This window comes from Malus sylvestris, chromosome 4, assembly GCF_916048215.2.
Source record: "Malus sylvestris chromosome 4, drMalSylv7.2, whole genome shotgun sequence".
NCBI lineage: Eukaryota > Viridiplantae > Streptophyta > Magnoliopsida > Rosales > Rosaceae > Malus > Malus sylvestris.
Window position 1 is genome coordinate 30,492,033 of NC_062263.1, and position 25,575 is coordinate 30,517,607.

Consider the following 25,575-nt stretch of genomic DNA (forward strand, 5'->3'; position numbering starts at 1 on the left):
GATTATGAAATTTCTTTAAAATTAAAAATTAGGAATTTAGTGTTCGAAATTTGCTGTGATATAAAAGTTAATCTTACGATTGAAAAAGATTAAAATACATCTGTAAGTTTTTTCGGCGCTCAAAGTGAGTGGATATTCGTGGCGTGCCACCCTTGTCTTGCCTTAAAAAAAATTAAAAAAAAAAAAAAAAAAACTCGAAGCAGAAAGAGCATTCCGGTACCTTCCCCATTTATCGCCAAACTTCGAGAGAGAATATATCTCTCGCCGCGAATCCATTATGGGGTCCTCCGCCGACGACCGCCGGAGCCATTCCGGCAGCTCCAGCGACATGTCCGTCTATTTCGAAGCCGAAGTCCCTCCCAATCCTAATGACGAATATGCCACCGCTTCCTCAGGTTCCGTCGTCGCCTTCTTAGTCTTCTTCTTCATTGGCATTGTCTTTTTCGTAACTTTGGTTTCGAATTTGTGGAAAAATGCGGATTTCGTAGGGAAGTTGGAGAGGGATGTGCAAACAGAGAGAAAATCCGGAGAATCATCATCCGCCGTCCGTACATCGTCTGGTTCGAGTCAACTCACTGCCAGCGCGAGATTGAGTCAGAACCAGGCGTTGTCTGTGACTCTCGCCAAGCTCTTCGATCAAAGAACTCCTTTTAGAAAAAAGGTACTGAATTTAAATTTTTTAAGTTTTTCAAATTTAATATTTTTAGAATTTACTACTTGAAATTTCTAGGATTGAATTAGAACTACTTTGAAATTCTGCAGCGGAAATATATAAAGCAGCTGGCAACAGTGAAAGATGACGGAACGGTGCAATTTGACGTTCCCGGAGATATTAAACCACAGTATCTGGATTTCGGAACTGGAGCTGCTCACAGTGAAGCAGCTTCTGGTGCAGAAGCTTTCGGCGAAACGGAAGCTGAAGTTCGAGATATACCTCCGTTGCAAATTGTAATGCTTATTGTCGGCACGCGAGGAGATGTGCAGCCGTTTGTTGCCATTGGAAAACGTTTGCAGGTCTTGCATTGATTTTCTTTTAGCTATTGAGAACTTATCAGTGAAATGTTTCATGATTTTTCGTGTAATTAGTTAGTTAGCAATGTTGACATCATTTGTGAGAGAATTTGTGATCTTTTGCTGGATATATGCTCGTGTTCGGGTTTCTTAATGTTCTCAGTTGAGTCCTTTGAAAATTTGACTTTTCATGGTGGAAATTTCAGAGGCGATGGGTGAAAAGAAAATATAGCTCTTCTTGCGAGGCTTACCCCTTACTTTTTGTGAATTGATGGATGTGTTTGCTTGCAGGAATATGGCCATAGGGTTAGGCTAGCGACTCATGCAAATTTCAAAGATTTTGTCCTTACTGCTGGGTTGGAGTTCTATCCTTTAGGTGGAGATCCAAAAGTTCTTGCTGGTTGTAAGTGCAGATTCTGTTTTCTTTTCTGTACCCTGCGTAATTTAATGATGAGTTTTTGGTCTGGTTATTTCATCATTTGGTAATTGCTAAAATTCTTGTTTTGCAAACTTATTTAGACATTGAGGGTGTAATTTTCATGTACCTTGTTCTCCTTGCTTGGATCATTACAAAGCAATCTTGGACGTATAAACACATATGATTCAGGATAATTTGTTTGTATGTTACTTAAAAAACACACAAACGTAAACATGCCTGTCTTTTTATGGGTTTTGTATTGATGCTATGCATTTGTTTCTTTACAGATATGGTCAAGAATAAAGGTTTCTTGCCATCAGGACCTTCGGAAATATCAATTCAGCGACAGCAGTTAAGGGAAATAATTTTTTCTTTACTTCCTGCATGCAAGGAACCTGATCCCGATTCCAAAGTTCCATTTAAAGCAGAAGCAATAATTGCCAACCCACCAGCCTATGGTTAGATTTCGTCATCTTATAATATTCTTCTGGGTTTTTAAGCATCAATCATTCTTCAAAAAATTGAATTGGCCACACGCAATTTTTGGCTTTAATAAGAGCACAAGGTGTTTATGTGTTTGTGGTTTCTGTTACCGTTGAAATAATTGAAGAACCTTCCAGCACATATTGATGTGTTTAAGGCAGTCTTCCACTGACAATGATGATGGATGCATGGGGTAATAGCCTTAACCACTTGAAAAGCTCCGAAAGTCTCCATGCCTATGTTCTTTGGAGATAACAATTACGAGAATATCTTTATATATTATCTGCATGGTTGATTTGATATCAGAAGAAGAATGAATATATGTATTGTTTGAAATCATTTAGTGGACTCCTAACTTTGCCAACACTTGTCCAGGGCACTCTCATGTCGCTGAGGCACTAAAAGTACCGCTTCATATATTCTTTACAATGCCATGGACGTAAGTGTTGTCTCTGTGTTAGATCAAATGCTGATATATTTTGCTCAATGATTATCTTCTTGGATTTCGGTTGCATCGTCCATTGTTCATTTTGGTGTGACACATTTCTCATCCCCACACAGTTGATTATTCAATATATGGACTGTTCATGCATATGTACTTTAAACGTACTGATAAAAGACAGAAAAACAGCAAATCATGAAATATTCTGTGTTGTTTGATTTATCGCTTGATAACTATTTACCTTTTCTCAGGCCTACGAATGAATTCCCCCATCCTCTATCCCGTGTCACGCAACCGATTGGATATAGAGTGAGTCTCATATGATTTCCTTTTCTACCTTACTGATACTTTTGTTTGCCAGGCCTATATTATGTAATTAAACAGATTTTTCTTTTCTTTCCAGCTATCATATCAAATAGTCGATGCATTAATTTGGCTAGGAATTCGAGACATGATAAATGAGTTTAGGAAGAAAATGCTGAAGCTGAGACCTATCACATATTTAAGTGGAAACTATAGTTCTCAACCTGACGTGCCCCATGGGTATATATGGAGTCCTCATCTTGTTCCCAAACCTAAAGGTCGTATATTTAAATCTTTTTCCTTCAGATGAAAACTTTGCATGTATTGACTTGATATGAAGTCACAGATTCTTCCATGTTAAATGAACTGATATTGAATGTCGTAATGGAAAATTAATTGGTTAGAATTTCTTGCTGAAGATATGATAGAGATACATGGTCATTTCAAAATACTCATAGTGGTTGCGAACTAGATAAGCTTTGTCATGATACATGGGCTTCTTGTTCCAGAAATAATGTGCTAATATTATTACAGAAGCCTCCTGGAATTTGATTTGATAGGGTAGAAATATACTAGCTTGACCAAATGAGAACACAGTGTGCTGATTATTTGCTAATATGCTTTGGTTTTCACTTGTCTGGCAGATTGGGGACCGAATATTGATGTTGTTGGGTTTTGTTTTCTTGACCTTGCTTCAAATTATGAACCCCCAGAGCCACTTGCGAAGTGGCTTGAAGCTGGTGACGAGCCTGTCTATATTGGATTTGGTAGCCTGGTGAGTTTTTTCTTTGCAGCTTTTTCTATTCATGTTGTTTCCTCCATACACTCAAAAACCTACTTGTTTATTTCCAACGAAACCGTAATAGCCAAAACCACACATCACCACCGACTGATCGCCATCATGTCGGTCCCCCCCCCCCAACCAATAGGCTGTGGGGGTTTTATTCATGACAAATTGTCCACTTTGCTCAGTTGTTCAATATCTGATATGAATGAGACATTTCTAATGCAGAGGATACCCGTGAATTGTATAGTTAAGGTCAATTGATTGAACATTTATTAAATTGTCTTGCTACATGCTAATGTTTTCCCTTTGTTGCGGTATTGTAACAGCCTCTTCAAGAACCGGAGAAAATGACCGATATTATTCTTCAAGCTCTGGAAATAACTGGACAGAGAGGCATTATCAACAGAGGCTGGGGTGGCCTTGGTAATTGTAAGTCTTGATTCTTTAATAAAACAAGATAAATCTATACATATAATATTATATCTATGGTTTTCACAAGCACATTGTTGCTTCTTTACATCTGAAAACCATTGTATATTTGTCTTTCCAGCGGTAGAACCTAGTGATTCTGTGTACTTGGTGGACAATTGCCCCCATGATTGGCTATTCAAACGATGCTCTGCTGTGGTAAATTCTAATTTGCTTTTAAACTCTTTTTGATTGTTTGAGACTTCACTGCACGGTGTGCACGACGTCATTCTCTCACAGTTGTGCCGAAATGGTATCTCCCTTGCAGTCTGTTGTCATGCATAAGCTGGACGCACTTTTTTGTCGTTGGTTTTCCTCCTTGGTTTAGCTTTTGCTTGTACTTTGTTTGCTTTCCGAATGAACTTGGTTTCGATTGGATATGGAAATTCGTTTTAGGTACATCATGGCGGTGCTGGAACAACTGCTGCTGGTCTGAAAGCTGCGGTAACTGATAATACTATTCTTAGGAAATCTTATATTTGTGAATGATTTAGTGGCTTATATATGGGTGATACTCTTGTGTTCTTTTTAGTGTCCGACTACAATTATACCATTCTTCGGGGACCAGCCGTTTTGGGGTGAGAGGGTGCATGCCAGAGGTGTCGGTCCTGCACCCATCCCGGTTGAGGAATTCTCGCTTGACAAGTTGGTTGATGCCATACGCTTTATGTTAGATCCAAAGGTACTTACCTTTTTCTTTTCTAACTTCAAGTGATTCACATATGTCTGGTGCTTTGAATTGTCATTTTTTCGTGTAAAATTCTCACACCCGCACACGCAGTAGTTTAACAAGTACGTAACTTCTCCATTGAAAGGTTAAAGAGTGCGCCATAGAAATTGCGAAGGCCATGGATAACGAAGACGGGGTCAGGGGAGCGGTGAAGGCCTTTCATAGGCACTTTCCTTGCAATAGATCCGATGATGGCGAACCCGATCAGTCATTGCCAGCTAGAAAAGGGCTATTATCCATCAGGAGATGTTTTGGCTAATTCCCACACATGATTCTCGACAGCGACGATTCCATGTATGTTTAGGCTGATCACTAATCCAGTACTAATCAGACCATGTCAAGTTCCGCTATCCTGTAATTGGTAAGCGTAGGTTTCTTTAACGTTACACCACCTCCATCGCCTCACCTTCTCCGTCGAAAGCATGTTAGTATCTTTTCGCTTGCAATAGTAGAATACTTGTTCCTAGTTTCCTGGTTGATAGGATTTTCCTTTTGTCGGCTTGGCTGCTACTGGCTCTCTCTGCATTGTATTGCTTCTTCAGGTTGTGGGTTGGTTTTTGGCTGAGTTCTAATTGCTTTCTGGCATAAAATTTTGGGAATTTTAACGAAAAGTCCACGGTACTGTTTACTTTAACAAAAAACCACATTTTTACATTAAAAAGTCAAATCTGATACTATTCACTTTACCTCTTATTTTGTCATTATCGTTAAAACTCAAAGTTTTCAAGCTTTTGACATTAGTTTTCCTTAAAATTTTTGTGTTCGAGATCCTCGGGTGGGTTCGGTTGCTACTAAGCAGGTTCTGGCTGCTGGCTCTCGCTTGAAGTTTAACTTAGCATTTGCTAAAATTGAGCAGCTTCAGATAGAGTAGGATCAGGTGACATTTGATACGTTCATCAGTATGTTCCGTCAAGTTAGTTAACTACTGGAGTAAGTCCCTCCCGTTCGTTGAGAATTCCGAGCAAATGATCCCCATTCATACGAGAAACAAAGTAGATTGACAGATTTACAGAGCGCGATGACTCGTCGGGGGGACTCTACCAACAATGCTGATTAAGAACTATATTGATGAGTTAAATATGCTTCAAATGAACTATACAAACACATTTTCTTCTAAGTTTTGCAACCCTTGTCTGTGGCAGGACCGCGGGTATGCACTTGCATCTTATTAACTAGCGCCGCCCTCTCAATTTATAGCATTATCTACAGACCTCACATCGTCGAGCATAAGATTTAACCGAAGCACATCAAACACATCGGAACGTAAAATAATCAAGGATGAGCAGAAGAAACCTCACCTTTCTGACCAACTACAGAATCCCCTTTTGGGACACCGACGGGCGTATCCACTTCAAATGAAGGCATCTCCAATGTGGGAACGATCGGAGGTTTTATCCTCCTAGTGACTGTCATCTTCAACCCTTCCGTCGTGTGAATGGTGGCTCCCGTTGTCATCTTGACCTGCTCGGAGAACCATTCGTTAGATAGAATCATAAAACTTCTTGTGGTTCTTCACAACACCACTAACAACTACCGTGTTTAAGAATCACGCTTCGAAAAGCTCCGGTTAGGCTATAAATAATACACGCACGAAACAACATAGGGATACTTACCTCGGGAGCGCCTAGTGCCATTTGAAAGTTAAATCTTCGAACAAGCATCGAAAGAGCTACAACAGTCTGTCAATCAGCAACGTTAAAGTTTGTAAACGGTCGTCGTTAGAGCATGAAAAAGTAAGTGTTTCTCATTCACCAAGTTCAAATATTTACATTACCTCGAATGTGGCAAACATGTCACCTACGCATTTCCGTGGTCCTCCACCAAAGGGCAAGTAACTGAAACAATAACTACCAGAGTCATTCATCTGTAAAAAGACGTAGATACTTTACATGAAACCTCAAAAGAAAATCTAACCCTCAATCCCATCTCAACGAAGATAGCACAAAATAACTTCAAGCAATGATAACAACAAAGTCTTATCCCACTAAGGGCTGGTTTGGTATTGCTGTGCTTTGAAAAAAAGTTGCTGTGAGAATAAGCAGCTGTGCTGTGAGAATAAGCGGCTGTGAAATAAATCAGCAGAGTGTTTGGTAAACTTTTTTGTAAAAGTGCTTTTGGAAAGAAAAAAAAGCAGTCTAATAGTGGGTCTTTTCATTAAAGAAGCATTGTAGCTCCGTGTGCTTTGAAAAAAAACCAGTTTTCCAAAGCTGCAAATAGCAGCTTCAGCTTTTTCCTTTGATTTCAGCTTATTCTCACAGTAGCTTCCAAAATAAGCCTTTTTTTTTCAGTTTACCAAACACCTAAAACCCTCACAGCTTTTTTTCATGGGTGCTTTTTTTTTAAGCACCTCACTCCCAAACTAGGTCTAAGTAGGGTCAATTGTATGAATCCGAGAACACCACTATGGTCGGGTGTTATGCCAAGTCCTCCGTTAGCTCCAAAACAGAATAACTTCATACGTAACTTAAGAAACTTAACATTTGCAGTAGTAGCCCATTTTATAATTTTAGGTCACATTTAAAACTGAGCGCAATGACATTCTAGTCATACAACTGACCCCACTTAGTGGGATGTTGTATGTTTCACATTTAAAAGTGTAATGATACCAGACATTATCTTGTGACATGAATCCGATTCATGCAAGAGGCAGAGAGAAAAATTACCGAAAATTTTGGTTCGTCTCATTTGGATTGGGTCCATCTAATGGCCATCTTTCAGGGTAAAACTTATCTGCATCATCCCATTGTTTTGGACTGCGATGCAGATTCCAAATACAAATGAAAATATCCTCATTCCTGTAAATGAAAATATAATTAAGGAATTAGTTTTTGCATAGTAATATTCAATGTATGTGTTTTTCTAAAAGCATGCTTCTCTTTCTTCAGCAAAAAATAAGAAGCATGCTTCTCCAATAGTATCAAATAATCTATACATCAAACCCAAAAAAACCGTGAATTCTAGGTACGATAATTTCATACTATCAAGAAAGAAAATTTTCTTTTGAAAAATAATATGCTCGTTTAAGAAAGAAAAGGCTAGAGTTCTTGTAAAAAAAAAAAAAATATATATATATATATATATATATATATATCAATAGATCCCAGGTATGACCTTTTAATAGGGAAGTCTCCAAGCTTGTCATCCTCAAGAGAACGACGAATTAGCACGGGTGGTTGTGGGTAAAGCCTCAAGGACTACACAGGAAGAAGGAAGGTCAAACCAAAAACAAACAATCATATTGAAAATTAATTAGAAGGTTAACCTTCTAATCATTCTGAGAAAAGATCATGTGCTTACTTCGTTAATCACTCGAGTTGCATACTTGAGTTTCTTCATGTCTTCAATGGTTGGAAATCTGTCGCCTAGAACGGAATCAACCTAAGAACATGAAGTGTTATAATTAAAAAGAAACAGTATGATATAGGCTAAAGTATTCATGACTCCTATCGATCTTTTCGTAAAAATATGGATGCATTAATAATAATATTAAGACATTAACATACCTCCTCTTGGAGCTTGGCCATGACCCTAGGTTCCTGCAGCCAGTAATTTAGCAAGCACCCGAGATTTACAAGTTGTTATATTTATGCACTTCAAGTAAAAAATTCGTATTACGATGTTCTAAAGAATATAAAATTGAGAAATTAGTTCCATTACCAAGCATCAAATTTGCTACCTTGGAAAGAAGATAAAACGTCCATGTTAAGACTGCAGCTGATGTTTCATGTCCAGCTATTAGCATTGTCATCAAGTCATCACGGAGTTGCTTGCTAGAAACCTACAAACAGGGGAGCAAAAAGTTCAACCATATGAGCTAGTGACGAGCATGTCTGATAGTTTGTGGTTACATACATCATCGCCAGATGCCAAAAGGAAATGGAGAATACTAGGATCTTGTTCATTCATGTACTCCTCATGAAACTGTAGCTCTTCTTCGTCTACCATTCTCTGCAGATGACAGATGAAAAATAATAAATAAAGCAATAATGCACCAGATTAGCAGCCTTGCCCAGCCATGTATGATCTTGAAGGAAAATACATACGCGTGAGTGTGATCAGAAACATGTTTTGCCAAACAATTGAGATGGCTTTACCTTGCAAATTGCTATCAAATCATCCAGTGCAGTATTAATTAATTTGAGGGCTGTTGAGACTTTTCTTTGTCGTGGTGAAATGTCTTTCCATATTGGGATCTCCCATACTGGTATTGGTGAAACACTACGATCTTCTGATTCTCTCAGGACAGTGTACACAGCCTGCTCTAGCCAAAATAGATTGACACCAATAAATGATCATGAGAATCATTGAAGATAAGTGGAAGCTAAACAGGAAAGAACCTTGTATAACTGGAACTAAGACAAAAGGAATGGAAAGGAGTACCTCAACGATCCCAGTGTCATTTGTTAATGAATCAAAATCATAATTAAAAAGTGCCTTGCCAATGATATCCAGTGTCAAACGGGAGAAAAGTGACTCCATCTCTACATCTTCCCCATCAGATGCAGCAGCATCTAGCTTTTGGCAAAGCCTGTCTGTAGCTTCTCCGAAGAGATTAATCATAGCTGTTACATACTACAGTTACAAAATATGAAAATAGATATCAACAATAAAAATTGATCAATTAAACGAAAGTTACAAATAGTTCCTATGGCATGTGTCAAGGTTTACATTTACAGTGAGGTAGCTTCAAATTGCATGAGAAAATGAACAAGCTCATAAGATTCTTATGTGCAGTTTTCTTAATAATCAAGTGTGTTTGTTATAAAGGAAGAGCAATTTTTTTAATATATGAACAAAATCAGTATGCTCTTCAAACTTTTGAAGATTGGTTACCGTATAAAATATTTTAATCTTAGAAACTGCAAGGAACAATTTGGAGGAGTTGCCATTCTAGAGAAAAACTGAATGCCTGTTCTAGAATGACTAGTCCTCATAATTGCTCCTTCTGATGCACAGAACTGTGGCATCAGAATTTCAAGGTGCACAACACCTTCTCATGCAAGTAACAATTGAATTTCTCGGAATCATTCTAATTCCGGTTTCCATATCAGAGATCTTGGTCATGTTTAATATCCAAATTTTCCCCTGTACTACAAATATAGATATGCAATTTTAAAAGAGGTTTTGTCCTGGGGATGCCTTGGCCGATGGTTTTGCTATTGGAAACATTGAATTAATGAAAACAGAGACATTTTTCCACAAGATTGAAAAGGTGCAACTGAGATAGAACGGATAGGAACGAACTACCTTCTGATGCAATGCAGGAACTATAGCACGTCGCCGTCTGCGCCATATTTCACCGTCTGCTGGAATGAGACCAGTCCCCATGACAAATTCTAGAATTTCAGCCAGGATTCCCTGTGCACAAAGTATCTATTAATTGAGAGAGAGAGAGAGAGAGAGAGAGAGAGGACAGGAAAAGAAATTAGAGAGAGAGAGGACAGGAAAAGAAATTAACAAATTGATTAACCTTTGAATAAGCCTTTGAATTCTCCCTTAATATATGTTTGGCAATCGCCGGATCAGAAACTATCAAAAAGGACTGCAGCAAGAATCAACAAGTAATCCACTGAGAATAGCAACTTTTTTCATCGGAACGATGTATTAAGTTTGAGGTCTAAATTAGAAATAAAAACCTTTGGTCCAAATTTCAGCCTGTAAATTCCACCATATGTGAGGTAAAGCTCAAATAGTGGGATGAAAAAGGCCTCACTTCGAATGGCACTGATCGCTCCTTTTGCCTCTGGAATTTTTGGATAGTCTTCAGGTGCATCAGCCCAGCTGAACAAGAAATCTAGTATCCCCGTAGGAACACCAACCTTTGACAAACCGCTCTTCAATTGAGATGGAAAACTAATTACGACATTCAAGAGACTCAGAGTTACGAATGCATAAACACAAATGTGGATGTATAATAACACAAAAGTAAAGCTTCCCCAGATAATATTCTACTTCCACAAATCCAACAAAAGAAAGTAATAGACTTTCTTCAGACAACTAAGAACACCAAAAAAAGTTTTCGACTTTTCACCACCAAATACATAACATCTAAGTAAAATTTAACCTATACATCTTGCTTTTGCTATAATTTAGTATAATCAAAACTCATTAAACAAACTACTAAGCAAATTTGATCGAAAGCAGCTGAAACTTCCAAAACAGATCAAAACTAAACGCAGAATTTCAATCACTACTAATCATTTACCCAGATTTCTCCACAGTGAATTCTCCTGAGGCAATCCCAGCAGAAAGCTCGGCGCGCCGCTTCTCTTCCAGCAACCGCTCCACGCTCTTCACACCGATGTCGACAGAATCAGGCTCTCTGCCATTAGAAGAGGAGCATGTAATCGTAGACAACCCAAACCTTCCTGCAAAACCCACCAAACTTATCAGCAAAAAAAGGTACGAATTAAGCAAAAGCTCAAAGATCGGAACTTTCAGGAGAAATGGACCTCTCTGTTTGATGGGTCGGAGCCTGTTGGAGTGGAGCTTGGCCTGGAAGGTTTTGGCGGGGACGAACTGCAGCAGAGGAATAGTGGCGGCAGTGGCCATTGGCGGTGTCCCTTCAGCCGTCGGGATTGGCGGTTGAGGAAGAGAGGAAGGGAGGAGGAAGAAGAAGAAGATGATAATCCAGAGGCCAAACGTGGCCGTCTTCAAGCGCAACAAGAAGTTGGCAATAGAGTATCTTTTGGCTGGGTTCGTAGTTAGATACCCGCCCATTAAAATCCAATTGCGTCGAGATTCGGTATCTTCTCACCCACCCGACCCAAAACGCAGAGAAATTTTTAATTGTGATAGAAACACGGATGGTACACCACGTGTTTTTATGTAAGTGGTGGAAAATTTTAATTTTTAAGTTATTAACTTTTTAACACATATAATCCACCATTTATATAGAAACATGTGATGCACCACCTCGTATGACGGTCACATTGAAAAATCTCTCCAAAACGCATGCATGACACCTTTACAATTCGGTTTATGTCCTAATCTCAAATATTCTTGTCATAAAGACCCTAATCTGTTGTCTTGTCTTGAAACAAACAAAAATTAAATAATTTATTGCAAAAGTGACCGTAGCTAAAATGGCTAAAGCGGATGTGTACTAGTATTCAATATTGTATACAGACAAGTATAACTCACTTGTTGATCATCAATTACGCAACGCATTCAACATTGCAACAAAATCACCATCCATACGTACGTTCTGAATTATAGATGCAAGATGACTATTTGTTATGGGAATTAAGATTATCAAAACGGAAACATGCAATCAAATATTCACACCAATAAACAAAATAATTAACCAAAACTCAACTTAATATGTCTATAAAGAAAATAACCGAACAATTAATCATCCGAAAATACCAATAAAAACCATGCAGTGCAAATATAGTTTCCAGAACACCAATGTATATGATATTGGGTCTCACATCCCTTTCCGGGGTTCTTCATTTTATTACTACTAAATAAAAATCAGACGACAACTTTTCTGCAACAGCGGCTCCAGCCAAAATATAGTGATTAAACTCTTATTGTTTTGTCCCGCATTGCTCTAATGGCTTATCATTCTCCCCCTGCAATGCAACCACAAAAAATAAAGCTGAATATATTAATATATTTGTTATTAGCTATTTTCGAACTTAATTAATTGGTACGTATAAACCCTGATTACTGTAGAACTTAATGAGAATACCCACCATTTTCACGCCTCTGCTGAGCAAGAAACATTCGCAGATGCGGATCAATGGGTAACCCCATGGCTTCGTACTTCGGATCATACAGGGAGTTCATGATCGCCCTGCAGGAAATTATACATAATTAATTTGAGAAGATTACTGCTGAATATAGAAAGTACACATGACAGTGAAAATAACATGCATATGAAATTAATTTAACCAATGAATTTGATAATAAAAGATGATTAATAATTAATTACCTAGGGGGAGGAGCTGGAGCACTGTTGCTATAGTTCGGAACTGGAAAATTCATGCTCCCTTGCCAGTTGTTCATTGGAATCTACGTATATGTGATGGAGAATATATATCATATCACTGATAAAATGAAATAAAACGAAAAACCACTAAATTAGATTAATTAGACTATACGTACCGTTGCAGCAGGCCTCTGAAACTCTCCCGCTAGCTGGTCGTACGCATTCACGCTCGTAAAGCTCGAAGGCTTCCCTTGCTGAAAAAGGATTCGGAACCATATATATCGATCTAAGACGGTGGTGGAAAGTAATGTGTATGTCTGCTAGGTCTAAATATTGCTACATGTATTTATATGGAGGAGGCAGAGCTACTCTCTATAGGTGAATGTGATGATATTTTGAATATTCTTCTATGGTTTTTTAAGTGTTACTGGTGTGTAAGGTACTTAAAGCACGTTCCTGTGAGGACCAATTAAACGTAATCAAGAACAAGCACATTTACTTCATAAATGTGATATATATGTTCTGTGATTGTCAGTGTCAAAGGAAACAAAATTATGTAGAGAGATACTATAAAGTTTAGGAAGAAATAATGCTTACTTGAATGACGATGTTCTGGTATCCGGCCGATGGAAGGCTGCCATTGGATGCTGCAGTAGACTGATTTGCCATCAGCCCATGAAATTGGATTTCTGGGGACCTATATATGATGCAACAACATTACTTTTTTTTTTTTTTTCCAAAGCAAGTACAATACTGAGTTAGTGAATACTAATTTCCATTTAATCCATATTTGGAAAGCTAATATTTTGACTGGAGAATTTTGAAATTTCGGAATTTAATTTGGCTAATATTATGTCTATTTTAATTGAAATATGACTCGATACAAAGGTAATATTTTTCAACTTTTTTTAATTTAAAAGAGAAGGTCCAATGTATCGAGTCACATATTCTCTATTTTCCAATATAAATATAAGGGATTAATAATATTGTGTATAACATTCCGTTTTCTTATATATAACTAATATGAGTTATATAACATTTCGCTCACTCTCTTTCAGAAAAAGAAAAGACTACCAATTACCAAATAACTCAGCATAAAAAATAAAAAAAATACCAACAGCTAGGTTGATTAATCGGGAATTAACTATAAACAATAATTAAAATTTGAAAATCAATAGGAGAAAATTATTTAACTATAAGACAATAATTAACTAGAAGATTCAATTCAAATATGTATAATTTACACACACACACACACAGAGATATATTATAAGAATTAAACTCATGGACACTTTTGATACGTGATTAATTAATTATACCCAGAAAGAGTTGCAGGCTGATGCAGCTGCATGGGTTGCTGGGAACTCAAGGAAGCAATTGCCTGCGTCCTCATGTAGGGGGATCCACCATTTCCATTATCCAACTGTGCCTGCATATATAGACAAGAACCAACATAATAGAAAATATGAAATTAATTTATGTAAGATATGAAGACCATTTTTATCATCGAATTTCACAAATAAAAATAATATCAATTAATTCCTCACCACTGGGATGTTGTTGGTGGCATTTGTGTAACCACTTGCAATGCCAGTTTCGAAGCTCCTCAGTGGAACTTGATCATCAATGGGAAAAAACATACGATTGCTTCGGCTGTCTTCAGATGCCATGTTTTGTTGAAAACTAAATAAAGAAGTAAGAAACGCAGCTAGGGTTAATGTGATTCATTTGGAACCAATTATCTTAATTATAAATTATATTGAATTGGTAGTATTCATAGTATAGTGATTGGTGAATAACTGATAGCTAATATGGCACCGAAAATGGTTGTCAATATTAATTATATAATATTGTCCAAAAAAATATAATATAAAATGCTGAGGTAGTTAGCTTACACACACACACATATAGGCATTTGTTGAAAGTGTTGGTGAAAAGACTGCTGGATGCCGCTTGGCAGAGAAACACTTGACTGCTGATTAATTCCAAGGATATGGCCCATGAGAATTTGCTCAGAGTTGACTGTGTACTTCATGGAGTCTTTGGCTGCAGGTGCATAATCCACCTAAACAATAATAATAACTGTGGTAATTTCTCATTGAGTAAAAGGAATAACATGTATGCATATGGAAGTTGTTGTGTATTGGGCATTTCAAAATATGTCATGCACTTCAAATTTACAAAAATATTAGGGAAAACTTGTGTTGAGAAGAGTGAGGATAGCATTTCAAAAATATATCATTCTAAAATTCCTTTGAATTTATTTGTAGAAATAACTATATAATATTAGACTGAACATGAAATACATATAAATATATAAAGTAGTACACGAGAGAGATAATACCGCAGATGAAGAGAAAGGTGACCATGGCCCTGCTAATGCAGAATCAGTGGAGAGTGAAGGGATCTCGTAGAACCCTGGAGTAACCGGACTGCTGCCAGCGCCAACACCTATCTCAAATGCCTCTTGGGGTTGGGGCTCTTCCACCACCGGCCTATTTGTGTATTGTAAGATGTCAATTTAAATCTATGATTAGTCCCAAAATTAGAGAACGAATTAATCTATATAGTAAAACGATATGTATAAATATTACTGTTGATCATGAGGCTGAAGCAGCATTGCTGCAGAATCCTGCTCATCATCATCGAATCCACCACCGCCAATTAAATTCTCTTGGTTCTCAGAAATAATTGGTTTCTCATTTGCCTGTTCATCTTCTTTCATCATCTCTATTTGCTCAGCTAGATCGTCCACTTGTTCATTGTTCAGAACAACTTGCTCATTTTCCACAACGTGAACTTTCTCATCAACTGCAACTTTCACTTGTTCCTTAAAATCAGGATCAGCCACAGTTACATCCATTACATGCTGGTCAGCAGTTTCTATTTGCTCCCGCTGCAGGATTTAATTATAAGAAAATTTGATCAACTTGTTTAATTCTTTACAATTGATCAGCTTATTTTTATATAATAATTAATTAGCTATATGCGTCTACTTTAGTACCATCTGTATGCTCTTACTGAAAAATGATTAAAAGTAAACATTTTAAAAAATAATAAGCAAAATCATAATACGATCTCATTGAACAACACTCAAACTGATGCTTGACGTTGCCATGTATGCTCTTGTTTTTGTATTTAATGAGTTATAATTAATTTTTATTACATTAAAATAATAATTAATTGTTAAATTCTTAAGATTTGTATATATATAATGGGAGGCAAGCATGCATATTACAAATCCATTTATATTGAAGCTAGAATTCACGCATTACCCCTTTTTCGGTTGTAGGTTTTGAAGTGACTCCAAGGATGTTGTTGCAGGAGTTGCTCTGATTGGTTGACATAGCTAGTAAAGTATATATAGAGACCCTGAAGGAAAAAAAAATACAAAAAATGTCAATCAAATTTTACGTACAAAATAAAAGTATGACAAAAAAAGTTCAAAATAAAATGAACGATTATACCAAAAAAAAATAGTTATCACAAAGAACTAAGTGAAAATGTAATGTGATTACATAAACAATATACAATATGCTAAAGAAAATAATAAATCTTTTCTCAAAAAATAAATAAATAAACAAGGAAAATGCAAACAAAACTCGTGGACCCTTTTTTTCCATATGATACACCATATTATTCAAAGCATTGTCGTCAGCAACCATAAAATTATATATTCAGAATATCTCGGCCGACAACCCTAAACTACATTTTGCATTTGAAGAGCATCCCTGGCGAAAACCTTAAGCTATTTTTTGTACATTCTGTAAGATCCCACATCGCACAGGGGAGTGATCATTAAATGTATATTCTCATCCCTACCTAGCACGAGGCCTTTTGGGAGTTTATTGTCTTCGGGTTCCATCGGAACTCCGAAGTTAAGCGAGTAGCGCGCGAGAGCACTCCCATGATGGGTGATCCACTAGGAAGTTCTCGTGTGAGTTCCCAGAAACAAAACCATGAAGGCGTAGTCAGGGCCCAAAACGGACAATATCTTGCTACGGTGGTGAAGCGGGCACGGGAAGTGATCCGCCCCGGGCCGGGATGTGACAAATGGTATCAGAGCCAATCCCTAGCAGAAGTTTGTCGACGAGGACGTCGGGCCCCTAGGGGGTGGATTGTAACATCCTACATCGCCCAGGGGAATGATCCTTAAATGTATTTTCTCATCCCTACCTAGCACAAGGCCTTTTGGGAGTTCACTGGCTTCGGGTTCCATCGGAACTCTGAAGTTAAGCGAGTAGCGCGCGAAAGCACTCCCATGATGGGTGACCCACTAGGAAGTTCTTGTGTGAGTTCCCAGAAACAAAACCGTGAGGGCGTAGTCGGGGCCCAAAGCGGACAATATCTTACTACGGTGGTGGAGCGAACCTGGAAAGTGATCCGTCCCAAACCGGGATGTGACACATTTGAAATTCCGAATGGTAACACACTAAGGTGCCTTTAGCTTGTCCACAGCATACAGCCGACAATTCTAAACTACATTTTGCATGTCTAGAGCATCTCGGCCGGCAATCCTAAACTACTTTATGCATATTCGCCTACTCTTTATTTTGGATAACCTTTGCATAAACTTGAATTTGAAATGTTAAAAACTAAAAAAGTTACAAATTAAACTAGTACTTGCAAGATGAAATACTACTAGAAAACAAAACATACAAAGGACTGAATATTGGCGGAGGAGGCGTTGCGGCATTGATTCTTAAACCCGATAAAATATTTATGTCGATATATATACAGGCCGGTCGAAATACTAACTTTGGAATTTTTAGTAAAGAAATACTAAAGGGAAAGAAGATGAAATAAAAAAACTAAATAAGGAAATCCCACGTTGGCGTTAATATTATTATTTACCATGATCTACATTACAAATTTACAATGGTTAGTGAATCCAGAAGACAATTGCGATTCTTGTTAAGTTTCACAACATAAGTAGTATAATATTTAGAATTAGGAGGGAAACCCCGAAAAGGGAATAACTTAAATGCTGTAACTATTTGCATGCATATTATAGATAAAATAAATTTAAAATTTTTATATGATAATTTTAAATTTGAAAAATTAATAAGGTAGACAATTAGAATAAAACATAGAAAGTAAATATTTAAAAAGCTGCCATAATTGCATAAATATATTGACATATCCATTTTTTAACAGCTAGTACGTATGGCAATCAAATTAAAATTCCTTACGGAAAATTGTTAATATAAGAAGAAATAAGAATATGTGCATTTAACAAATTAATGGAATATCTAGATATAGTAAGACCACATGATTATTTATCGAAGACCACATGAACAGAGATGCGAGTACAAGAGACTTATCCTAATCTATTTGTCAGTTCCTCATTTTGTATATAAGGGTGCGTTTGGTACGTGGGATGGGACGGAACAGAATGGGACGGAATCGTTCCATCCCACGTTTGGTGCGCTAAAATTATGTGGAACGCGTGTCCCACGGAACGAAAATGGGTTAGATTTTGGTTCCCCCTTCCCCCCTGGAACGGGTTTTTCCATCTCGTGGGACACAAAATTATATTTTTTTGGACAACAATACCCCTCTTATTTTTCATTAATTACATTGTCTACCTCCTTTTCTCTCCCGTAACCTCCCTCTCTTCTACCCTTGTCTCTCCCGTAGCCCTCCTCTTCCTCCACCACAAACCCAGTAACCCAACTGCTAACCCAATCCCAGCAAACCCATCCAACAACGACGACGTCACCATAGCAAACCTTCTTCTTCTTCGATGCCGTTTGGCGTCACGAACATGACCCGCATCTCGTCATCTCCGTCCGTGTAAGCGAGGTGGATCTGATCCGGAACACGACCCGATTCGAAGCTAAGCTCGTCATCTGAGGTGGCGAGCAGGTGGGTGGTGCCGGGGAGGGGGTTGTGGTCCTGGTCGAGGTGGTTAGGGTCGACCTCGGACTCGTTCCAGCCGAAAATCCGGAAGGAGTAGTTGAATCGGAGATTGACCAAAGGGAGGGAAATGGAGCCCGACCCAGATTTCCATGTGGGGACGGAGGAGAGGAACTTGCATCCTATAAAGTTGTCGTGGTGGGAGGAAGGGGGCGAGTAGATGCTGAGCCAGTCGAGTCAGGAGGGCGAGTCGATGCCGGACCATTGGATTAGGACGGAGTCGCCTGATTTGGAGAGGAAAGTTGGGGAGAGAGAGTGAAACAGTTTAGTGGTTCGGAGGGAAGAAGGTGGATGCTGCACGAAGGATGATGACGACGCTGCAGAAATTGATTGAAATGAATTTTGAAATTTTTCTGTGTTTGATTTGAAGAGAAAGAAATTGTTTGGGGGTCTAATTCGTCATTTTTTTTCTTCTTGTAATTGTTTGGGGGTCTGATTGGTTGCCGAGAAAACGAAGGAAAACGACAAAGCTACAGAAATTGTACAAACAAGGCTAAGTTAGTCATTTAACACGAAATCCGAACCATTCCGTCCTATGCATACCAAACATAACACGAACCTCCATTTCGTTCTGTTCCGTCCCGTCCCGTCCTGTCCCGTCCTGTTCTGTTCCGTCCCGTCTGCGTACCAAGCGGTACCTAATTGAACATAAGCAGGTGGCGTTAGGAGAAAGAATTCTATTTTTCACAAAAAAAAAAAAATATATATATATATATATGTGTGGGGTTCACTCCTAATTCTTTTACAACCATTCGTGCTGTGTCTATTCTTTTCCTTTATAGATTGTGAGAAATGTGTGAAAGATTGTGAGAACGTGTGAAAGACAAAGTCTAGTGATAGGTCAAAATTCATACAGGCTTCCCTGGGATTGGCTTTGGTTTTTTGTGCAGCTTGGGTGGAAGACAAAGAAGACCCCTTGAGGAGGGTCTAAGCCATTAATGAGATATCACTCTGAAAGAGTTAGAATTTTAATTTTGTGTCAGGACCTACTGGTCAAGAGACTGTCTCAAGTAAATAGTTTTTATGGGCCGTAGGCCTCTTAAAAGGTAACAAATGCATGTAAAGGTTTTCCTTGGGTCATTCGGAGATTGGCTCTCGAGTGCAAAAGTAGAAAGAAGCTCGACTGCAAGACCTACCCCTCATGGTTACTCCTTTTGATACCATATAATTTTATAGTGTAACCAACTTTTTTCTTGAAAAAACCCACAAGTGGCTCTCGCTTTTATAGATCCTTCTCCTTAAGCAATAGTAGTTTTGGTTTGGGTATATTCATCTTATCTGAGGGTGATCGTTTTGACCACAAACTGGCCGAATCAATGTTTAGGGTGGTCTATACACTTAATTTTTTTTTTTTAATAGAAGCGATAGAGTGTTTCATTACTAAAAACAACCAAATTAATACAAGAGGTGCCATATAGGTACAATTTATCCAATGACCAATTTCTTGATCTGGAAATAGTTTGTATAAGATGCAAATAATTTTAAACTTCTCTACAGCTACCATAATATATCAACACAAACAAAAGTACCGTGTAAAACTGTCGCAAAAACGACAGATGCGACAATCCTTACACCGGTACCCTGACATAAAGTCATCAAGGCCACACAAATCGATTAAACGACACAAACAGATAATCGGAGCAACATAAAATCTACTAACCCAACTCGCTCACAGCACTACTAACAAATACTTAAAGCTAAACTAGAGTCGATGACATGTCCCCAGGAAAGACATGAGTACATAAATACGTGGCAAAAGGCGTGGTTTGCAAGAACATGTGGGTGCATGGGGTAGTAAGGACGATAAAGGCTTGGGGCTTAAGTGGCAGAGTATTTCCCATAACACGCCAGAGCCACCGTACGTTGTCATCGTCGCTATTACAGTAAATATAGAAATATAGAGAATAATCCGAATGATGAAATAATCCGAATGATGACTTTAAGGTTCTTTTTATATTTGTTTCCTTCGACAATGTGAACTTTAGAGAAATCTTGATTTGCAAAATTCTTATCACAATTTCGAGTTTCCTCTTCAATTTGAATACCCTTTTGCAAATTCTCCAAACTAATATCTTCCACCATGTGTAGAAGTTTCTTTCTATAGTTATTCCATGTTTGGGGTAATTTTGCCATAATAGCCCCAACTATCATAGGATCCGGAATAACTATTTTAAGTTCACGAAGCTTTGAGACCAAGACCAATAATTCATGAACTTGGTCTAGGATGGGTTTGTTATCAAACATAGTGAATTCATAATATTTGAACATTAAAAATTTATTGGTACCTCTTTTTTCCGTTGTGTACTTGTGTTCAAGTGCTTCCCAAATTTTCTTTGGAGATTGAATGTGTGCATACATGTCATATAAATGATCGGATAATGTGCCCAAGATGTGTCCTCGACATACCAATTCATCTTCTTCACGCTTCTTTCGATCGGCAACTATATTGTCCGAGTCTTTGTCACTTGGCTCACAAATAGGCTCCAATTTCGGGTCCAACACATATATGACATTTAGAACAGTAAGCATGAAACGCATCTTGTCCTTCCATCGGGTGAAATTTGATCCATCAAATTTGTCTAACTCGTAGACATCTTGATTGATAATCTTCAAAGCCATGTTATCAGATTTGTTATCCATGACAAAAATAACACTTTAAGATTGTTACAGTAAATATAGAAATATAGAGAATAATCTGAATGATGACTTTGAGGTACGACTTGAATCGTTTCCTTAAAGTGTTATTTGCCCCCACTCGAATTAGTTTGCTAAAGGGTTCTTGGCAAATCACTTCTAGGATACAACAAAGTATGAAATATTTGATTAGCAAAACCGATTTGTATTCCCTTAGAAATAACTAGAAAGAAATTGTATGAATGTGGTGAAGAGAGAAAAGATAGCAAAGAAATTATGTAGACAACAAATTTCTGAAATTGTGTATGAAACATTATGCCACAAAAGGTATTTATAGGCATTAAGGCACCCGTTCATCGAGTCCTTTCATTTTAATTAAAGATATACAACTCTTCTTAAAAGTGTTGATCTAAAAGACATGTCTTCTATTTAGAATTTTCAGAAAATAAATATTGACTAATTATATCTTTTCATTTTACTCATACAATTTGAGTAAGCATCATATCTTTTAACCAAAAGTTGTAACCATTCAACAAGATGTACAAAGGTTGAAATCCAACCTTTCCGCCTATAGGCTTGCTGCGCACCGCAGCAGCCTTTCCCTATTATACATACAGATATGCTGCACAATACAGCACTAAGTCTATTATATATATATATATATATATATATATATATATTATTGAAATCTTTAGCAGTCGCCACCACGAGCTCATAGTAACAAGTATAAAGTCGTTAGCACCAAAAGCCACCAAGGGTTTTCGCTGACCAGAAAAAATCTAAGATCTATGAACACCAAGGTCACATGAAAAAATTGAAATCTTTCAAGTCATCTTCTGCATTATTCCTACAACTACGCATAAATTGAAGCAATGACTTGGGCAAGTGTGCATCAAATTTTCAATGGCAATGGCAATGGCCTCAACTTGGAGGCCATGTGCTTGGCAAAGACATCAAAGAGTAGTGTGCGTAGCATAGGAATGCGGCGCCAAAGCCACTGACAACACCGTAAATACGTTGTAGCCAGCCAACATCACTAACCTAAAACCAAAGGATCGAGCTCAAGCTTGTAAAGGGCATGCCTTAGTAAACCCAATCCAACCAACAGAGAGCCTTAATGGCTTTAGACATGCACATCGAACAACCACGAACACCCAAACTACCATCGCCGTGGACACGACCACCACGCTCAGTAGTGCAGAAGAAAACAAAATTAGGTCGTTATCAATAGGAAAGATAATATTAACCTGAGACTACTCAACTAGAAAGAGGTGTTGTAGAAGCCGATAGAAGAAGAGGAAATGGGATAGGAGATGAGGCGGAGGAGGAATTGGCTAGAAGGGGAAGATAGGACGAAAGAACATAGGGAGTGAAGGTGAGGAATGAGGACAGAGGGGAGGAAGAAGGGAGGCTAGAAGAAAGGAGTTGCCACCAGCCCTAAGCCGGAGCAAAGGGCCCACGGTTGTGAAGCTTCTAGATTTAGGTTTTTTTTTTTTGTTTTTTTTTTTTTTTTTGGGAAAGAGAGAGATGTGAGTTTCTTCCCACCCCCCAATTGATGATTGGCCATTTTAAATCAAGATTTTTTTTCAACGTATCAACCAGATATTGGTTTCTTTCTCATTACCCTAGTTCTTAAGGCAACAACTAACCACTCAACTCAGATCCATCGAAATGCTTATGGCATGTCTGATATCCAACTTGGATGCAAAATTTTAATGTGTCGAATTAAAAAAATTTAATGTTAATTTATCGGATGTTTGAGCTCTACTTTTCAAATAGGATCATATTTCGTACCTTTTTTTTAATATAAATGCTAATTATGAACATACGACGTATGTTATAACTATATCTATTTTCAAATTAAGTGTATGTTACAATCCTTTCACTTTTTTCAGACTCAGTTCATAAAAGACTATAACGTACACTTAATTTGAAGATGCGTGTAGTTATGACATGCTCCACCTGTGCATACATTTTTCTATCAAAAGAAGTGAAACATGATCCTATATGGAAAGTCGCGAGTGCAGACATTTGATAAATTAATTGATAGGTCGGATTTTGTAGTTTATCTACAATTAAATATGATTTAAAATGGTAATTGTACATCACCGTCGTCATCTACAAGAACAAAATTTTGTAAAATCTGACAATTAGGTAGAAGTATAGCATGGAAACTGTGTCATGCATGAATAATGCATTGCAAGTGTCAAAGAAATCATGTTACCAACTAAGAGAGGTTAGCTAGTAGGATGCTGAACAGTTGATGCTATGCATGCACAGATCTTACTACAAGTGTCAAAGAGAGCATACTGACTTTTTAATTTTTTATCTTCTAGCTAGTTGCTTGCAAGAATTCAAGCTTGAGTACCTTGAATCCTGCAGATCATGATGAAGAGAGGAGGGGTTAGAGCGAATATATAACAAGAAAATATAGGATACACATACAGATCTTAAATATCTCTTCATCAAGGATAGATAACATGATCAAAATGTATGATTTGATTGAGAAAAAGAAGAAGCAAAAGAGATAATCATGAGAATGCTATATACAAAGGTTAAATGCGCATCACAGAAAAATGAGAATTATAGCTATATAACAAAGGTAAATCTACACAAAAGAATAAAATACATAAATCAAAACTTGTTTAATCAGTTGGTTATCTATGTGTCTGATAAAAAAACTGTGAAAAAAAAAAATGATGAAAATGTTATATGGAAAGGCTAGATACGCATCATAGAAATCAAAACCAAAGCCTTTTAGTTGGCTATGTGAAATGCTAAACATTAACAAAAAGAAAATGAGAATGCTAGCTATATATCAAAGGTATATCCACACAAAAAGAAATCACGTAAATCAGAGTTTGCGTTTCTGATAAAAAAAAAAAAAAACAGTGAAAAAAAAGAGAAGATGATGAAAATGGTACATAAAAAGGCTAGATCTGCATCACAGAAATCAGAATCAAAGCCTTTTAATTAGTTGGCTGAGCAAGTTTCTGATGTCTCTGCAAGCCTTGATATAGCGAATAACTATTGGAAACCAACCTTCACTGGCCTCTTCGAAGTACTCCACTGCTTTGTCTTTGTAGTCCTATTTATATAACCTACAAGGAAAGCAAAGGCATCGAATAGATTAACATCACAAGTAAAGCACTCATCTAGAAAATAATTTGATGACACATGTAATTAAGTCTAATTTCAGAAATGGAAAATTTTATTTACAAGTGTACTTACAGATGTCTAGCCTAGCTAATTACTCAGATAAAGTTCATGAATTTACAGCGCATTCACTAGTAAAGTTGACACAATAGTCCACTGTTTTCACTAATATATTTCTAATATCTTCCTGTAACAACATTTAGTAATGGAATCAGTTAAGGTAAATTTTTTTTGGCTAAGCAATTAAGGTAATTACATATGAAGTTTTAATTATATCTACCATAAAAAGTTGGGAGGATGCATATAATTTGGTCGCATTTCTTATATGCATATATGTTAATGTTTTCTTAATTAATAGATATCTAGTGTGGCATAAAATGATGCCCAGCTTTACAGTTCAATGGGCCGTATCATTTATTTTTACTTTTGTACATAAAAAATTATGCGATCGATCGGAAAACGTGTTGTGGATGTCAAAGAGTTAGTCAATTAATTGTGTATTAAATTGAACAATATGAAAAATGTTAGGAAGATTGTATTACCACTACTACAAAAAACACTTGTTGCGATGAAAAATAATTCGCGGCGCATGATTCATCAAGAAAGTCCTTATCTCATAATTTTGCGCAATGAGTGGTGAAAAATTTTATCACGCAAAACCTAATTATATCAATTGTTTGTTACATTAATCTTTCGCGCAATTGAAATATTTCGTAGAGTAAATTTTTTGAATTTTAATTTAATTGTATGGATTTAATTTTTTATTTGAATTAATTTACTTTAAATCAAATTACTAATTTGACATATTTAATTTTTCATATTGGATACTAGTTGTCCTATATGTGGTGGTCCTGATGAAAATTTAATTCATCGTTTGAGGAAGTGCTCTAAAGCTATAGTTGTTTGGAATTCATTGAAGGCTCCTAGTAATATCTGCTCTACTTTCAATTTAAACTTGGAAGGATGGATTGCTGCTAACATACACTGTAAAACTCTTTAGTCACCAAGGGTTGGAATGATGTAATATTTTCTGGTTTGCGTGTTGGCATATTTGGAAGTGGACAAATTGTATTGTCTTCAATCCATTATATCAAGCTCCCTTTGACATTGTGAACACTATTTTGAAGTATGCATAGGAGTGGACCGATGCTAATAAGGTTAGTCATTATGAGCCCCATAATTCTTGAAAAGTTGGCTTGGGTTTCTTCAAATGAGGGATGGTTGAAATTGAATATTGATGGTTCTTGCCAAGGACAAAACCATGATATCGGTTTGGGAGTACTTAGAG

At 37.2% G+C, this 25,575-nt stretch overlaps 3 protein-coding genes across 6 annotated transcripts; 1 reads left to right on the plus strand and 2 right to left on the minus strand.

The window, feature by feature from the left end:
• Positions 1–181: 181 nt before the first annotated feature.
• On the plus strand, positions 182–5,253 carry LOC126618449 (sterol 3-beta-glucosyltransferase UGT80A2-like). Of its 3 annotated transcripts, XM_050286520.1 has the most exons (14): positions 182–395; positions 489–661; positions 763–1,014; positions 1,303–1,414; positions 1,717–1,887; positions 2,288–2,351; positions 2,606–2,663; positions 2,758–2,935; positions 3,302–3,432; positions 3,771–3,873; positions 3,995–4,071; positions 4,309–4,356; positions 4,445–4,594; positions 4,728–5,253. In XM_050286520.1, the coding sequence occupies exons 1-14, from the start codon at positions 278–280 to the stop codon at positions 4,899–4,901; spliced, it is 1,809 nt and encodes a 602-aa protein (XP_050142477.1). In that variant the 5' UTR covers positions 182–277; the 3' UTR covers positions 4,902–5,253. The 3 variants fall into 3 exon arrangements, 2 of the variants coding, with proteins under 2 accessions (XP_050142477.1, XP_050142476.1); XM_050286519.1 differs by having other exon boundaries at positions 182–661; XR_007621722.1 differs by lacking the exon at positions 4,728–5,253 and having other exon boundaries at positions 182–661; positions 4,181–4,356; positions 4,445–4,545.
• Positions 5,254–5,680: 427 nt separating this feature from the next.
• LOC126618448 (protein LUTEIN DEFICIENT 5, chloroplastic-like) lies at positions 5,681–11,377 on the minus strand. 2 transcript variants are annotated; one of them, XM_050286518.1, is made up of 17 exons: positions 11,095–11,377; positions 10,848–11,010; positions 10,279–10,495; positions 10,113–10,184; positions 9,890–10,000; positions 9,023–9,214; positions 8,737–8,898; positions 8,495–8,590; positions 8,319–8,420; positions 8,146–8,178; positions 7,940–8,020; positions 7,754–7,836; positions 7,306–7,437; positions 6,417–6,477; positions 6,256–6,321; positions 5,941–6,103; positions 5,681–5,845 (listed from the first exon to the last, which is right to left on the minus strand). In XM_050286518.1, the coding sequence occupies exons 1-17, from the start codon at positions 11,360–11,362 to the stop codon at positions 5,829–5,831; spliced, it is 2,019 nt and encodes a 672-aa protein (XP_050142475.1). In that variant the 5' UTR covers positions 11,363–11,377; the 3' UTR covers positions 5,681–5,828. The 2 variants fall into 2 exon arrangements, with proteins under 2 accessions (XP_050142475.1, XP_050142474.1); XM_050286517.1 differs by having other exon boundaries at positions 5,681–6,103.
• A 612-nt stretch (positions 11,378–11,989) lies between these two features.
• LOC126620008 (uncharacterized) lies at positions 11,990–19,101 on the minus strand. Its single transcript, XM_050288463.1, has 12 exons — positions 19,041–19,101; positions 15,854–15,950; positions 15,173–15,474; positions 14,923–15,073; positions 14,474–14,643; positions 14,126–14,261; positions 13,898–14,007; positions 13,176–13,275; positions 12,755–12,832; positions 12,582–12,661; positions 12,343–12,443; positions 11,990–12,219 (listed from the first exon to the last, which is right to left on the minus strand). Exons 2-12 carry the CDS (start codon positions 15,923–15,925, stop codon positions 12,209–12,211), a joined length of 1,311 nt encoding a protein of 436 aa, XP_050144420.1. The 5' UTR covers positions 15,926–15,950; positions 19,041–19,101; the 3' UTR covers positions 11,990–12,208.
• Positions 19,102–25,575: the final 6,474 nt, after the last annotated feature.

Coding starts and splice junctions, on each gene's coding strand:
- LOC126618448 (XM_050286517.1), bottom strand. CDS start 11,362: ATGGGCGGGTATCTAACTACGAACCCAGCCAAAAGATACTCTATTGCC. Junction 8,421..8,494: donor TTTTGGCATCTGGCGATGAT/GTATGTAACCAC, acceptor CCCTGTTTGTAG/GTTTCTAGCAAGCAACTCCG. Junction 7,837..7,939: donor CAACTCGAGTGATTAACGAA/GTAAGCACATGA, acceptor CTTCCTGTGTAG/TCCTTGAGGCTTTACCCACA.
- LOC126618449 (XM_050286519.1), top strand. CDS start 278: ATGGGGTCCTCCGCCGACGACCGCCGGAGCCATTCCGGCAGCTCCAGC. Junction 662..762: donor GAACTCCTTTTAGAAAAAAG/GTACTGAATTTA, acceptor GAAATTCTGCAG/CGGAAATATATAAAGCAGCT. Junction 3,874..3,994: donor CTGGGGTGGCCTTGGTAATT/GTAAGTCTTGAT, acceptor TTGTCTTTCCAG/CGGTAGAACCTAGTGATTCT.
- LOC126620008 (XM_050288463.1), bottom strand. CDS start 15,925: ATGTCAACCAATCAGAGCAACTCCTGCAACAACATCCTTGGAGTCACT. Junction 12,833..13,175: donor ACCAGAACATCGTCATTCAA/GTAAGCATTATT, acceptor ATCCTTTTTCAG/CAAGGGAAGCCTTCGAGCTT. Junction 12,444..12,581: donor GCTCCAGCTCCTCCCCCTAG/GTAATTAATTAT, acceptor AATTTCCTGCAG/GGCGATCATGAACTCCCTGT.